The sequence below is a fragment of the Tupaia chinensis genome, unplaced genomic scaffold (assembly GCF_000334495.1).
Source record: "Tupaia chinensis unplaced genomic scaffold, TupChi_1.0 Scaffold000484_1, whole genome shotgun sequence".
Classification (NCBI taxonomy): domain Eukaryota; kingdom Metazoa; phylum Chordata; class Mammalia; order Scandentia; family Tupaiidae; genus Tupaia; species Tupaia belangeri.
The window spans coordinates 2,454,348-2,455,261 of NW_006159996.1; the positions used below are offsets into that span (position 1 = coordinate 2,454,348).

The 914-nt window shown below is 42.2% G+C and overlaps 1 protein-coding gene across 1 annotated transcript in view; it reads left to right on the forward strand.

Moving 5' to 3' along the window:
- Window positions 1–545, forward strand: part of PCDHB2 (protocadherin beta 2) — a 2,666-nt gene extending 2,121 nt beyond the window's left edge. The window contains exon 2 of the mRNA XM_014590776.2: window positions 5–545. Coding sequence (XP_014446262.1) covers window positions 5–310 — 306 coding nt within the window. The 3' untranslated portion in view covers window positions 311–545. The remainder of the gene's footprint in view (window positions 1–4) is intronic.
- Window positions 546–914: the final 369 nt, after the last annotated feature.

The following is a 914-nucleotide window of genomic DNA, read 5'->3' on the forward strand; positions in this document are numbered from 1 at the left end:
TGCGGCGGTGTCGTCGCTCTTCCTGCTGTGTGTGCTGCTGTTCGTGGCGGCGCGGCTGTGCAGGAGGGCCAGGGCGGCCTCGCTGGGGGGCTGCTCGGTGCCCGAGGGCCCCTTCCCGGGCCACCTGCTGGACGTCAGCGGTACTGGGACCCTGTCCCACAGCTACCAGTATGAGGTGTGTCTGAGGGGAGGGACTGGGACCAGTGATTTCAAGTTTTTGAAGCCTATTATCCCCAGCTTCCTTGCTGAAGGTGTGGAGAGGGTTAGTGAGGCCAACCCCAGTGTCAGGAATAGCTTTGAATTCAATTAAGTATTAGTGAGTGGAGGGTGCGCTCCCAGGACTGCAGGTGAGCCACGAGATGGTCAGCCAATTCTCAGAGACCTCAGGGCTTAATCAGTGATTCTGGCACAGGAGCTGTTTACTTATGATTAGACCCGTTTCTAGTTCTTTTTTTTTAAAGTTTTACTAAGGGTCTACTGAGCCTAGTCTCCACTGATTTGCAGAAAGTCTTTTTTAAAACCTCTTTGCATATTGGAAATTTCTCCACCTGAAAATAATTATCTTTTTCCATTTCTATGTTACTGGCATTTGTTTAAATTTTCCTTGTGTTCTAATTGATTCGTTTTGCTGTAATTAAATTTGATTTAAAGTGTGATGTATTTTCAAAAATCTTCAATATTTTTATTAGAGCACTTTCTTCCAAACTCACTCTTGGCAGTTTCTAGGTAATTTTGAAGTCTTAGTGTTTAATATCATTTATTTTTCTGCCCAGAATATCTGTGTTTGCTATATTCTCTTAGACTAGTGTAAGTTTTATCCATTTAACTCACATTGGCTAAATCATTACTATATATTACATATAGTAATATATATGTAATAGCTGTTAATAATTCATGAATATCATATCACTTTA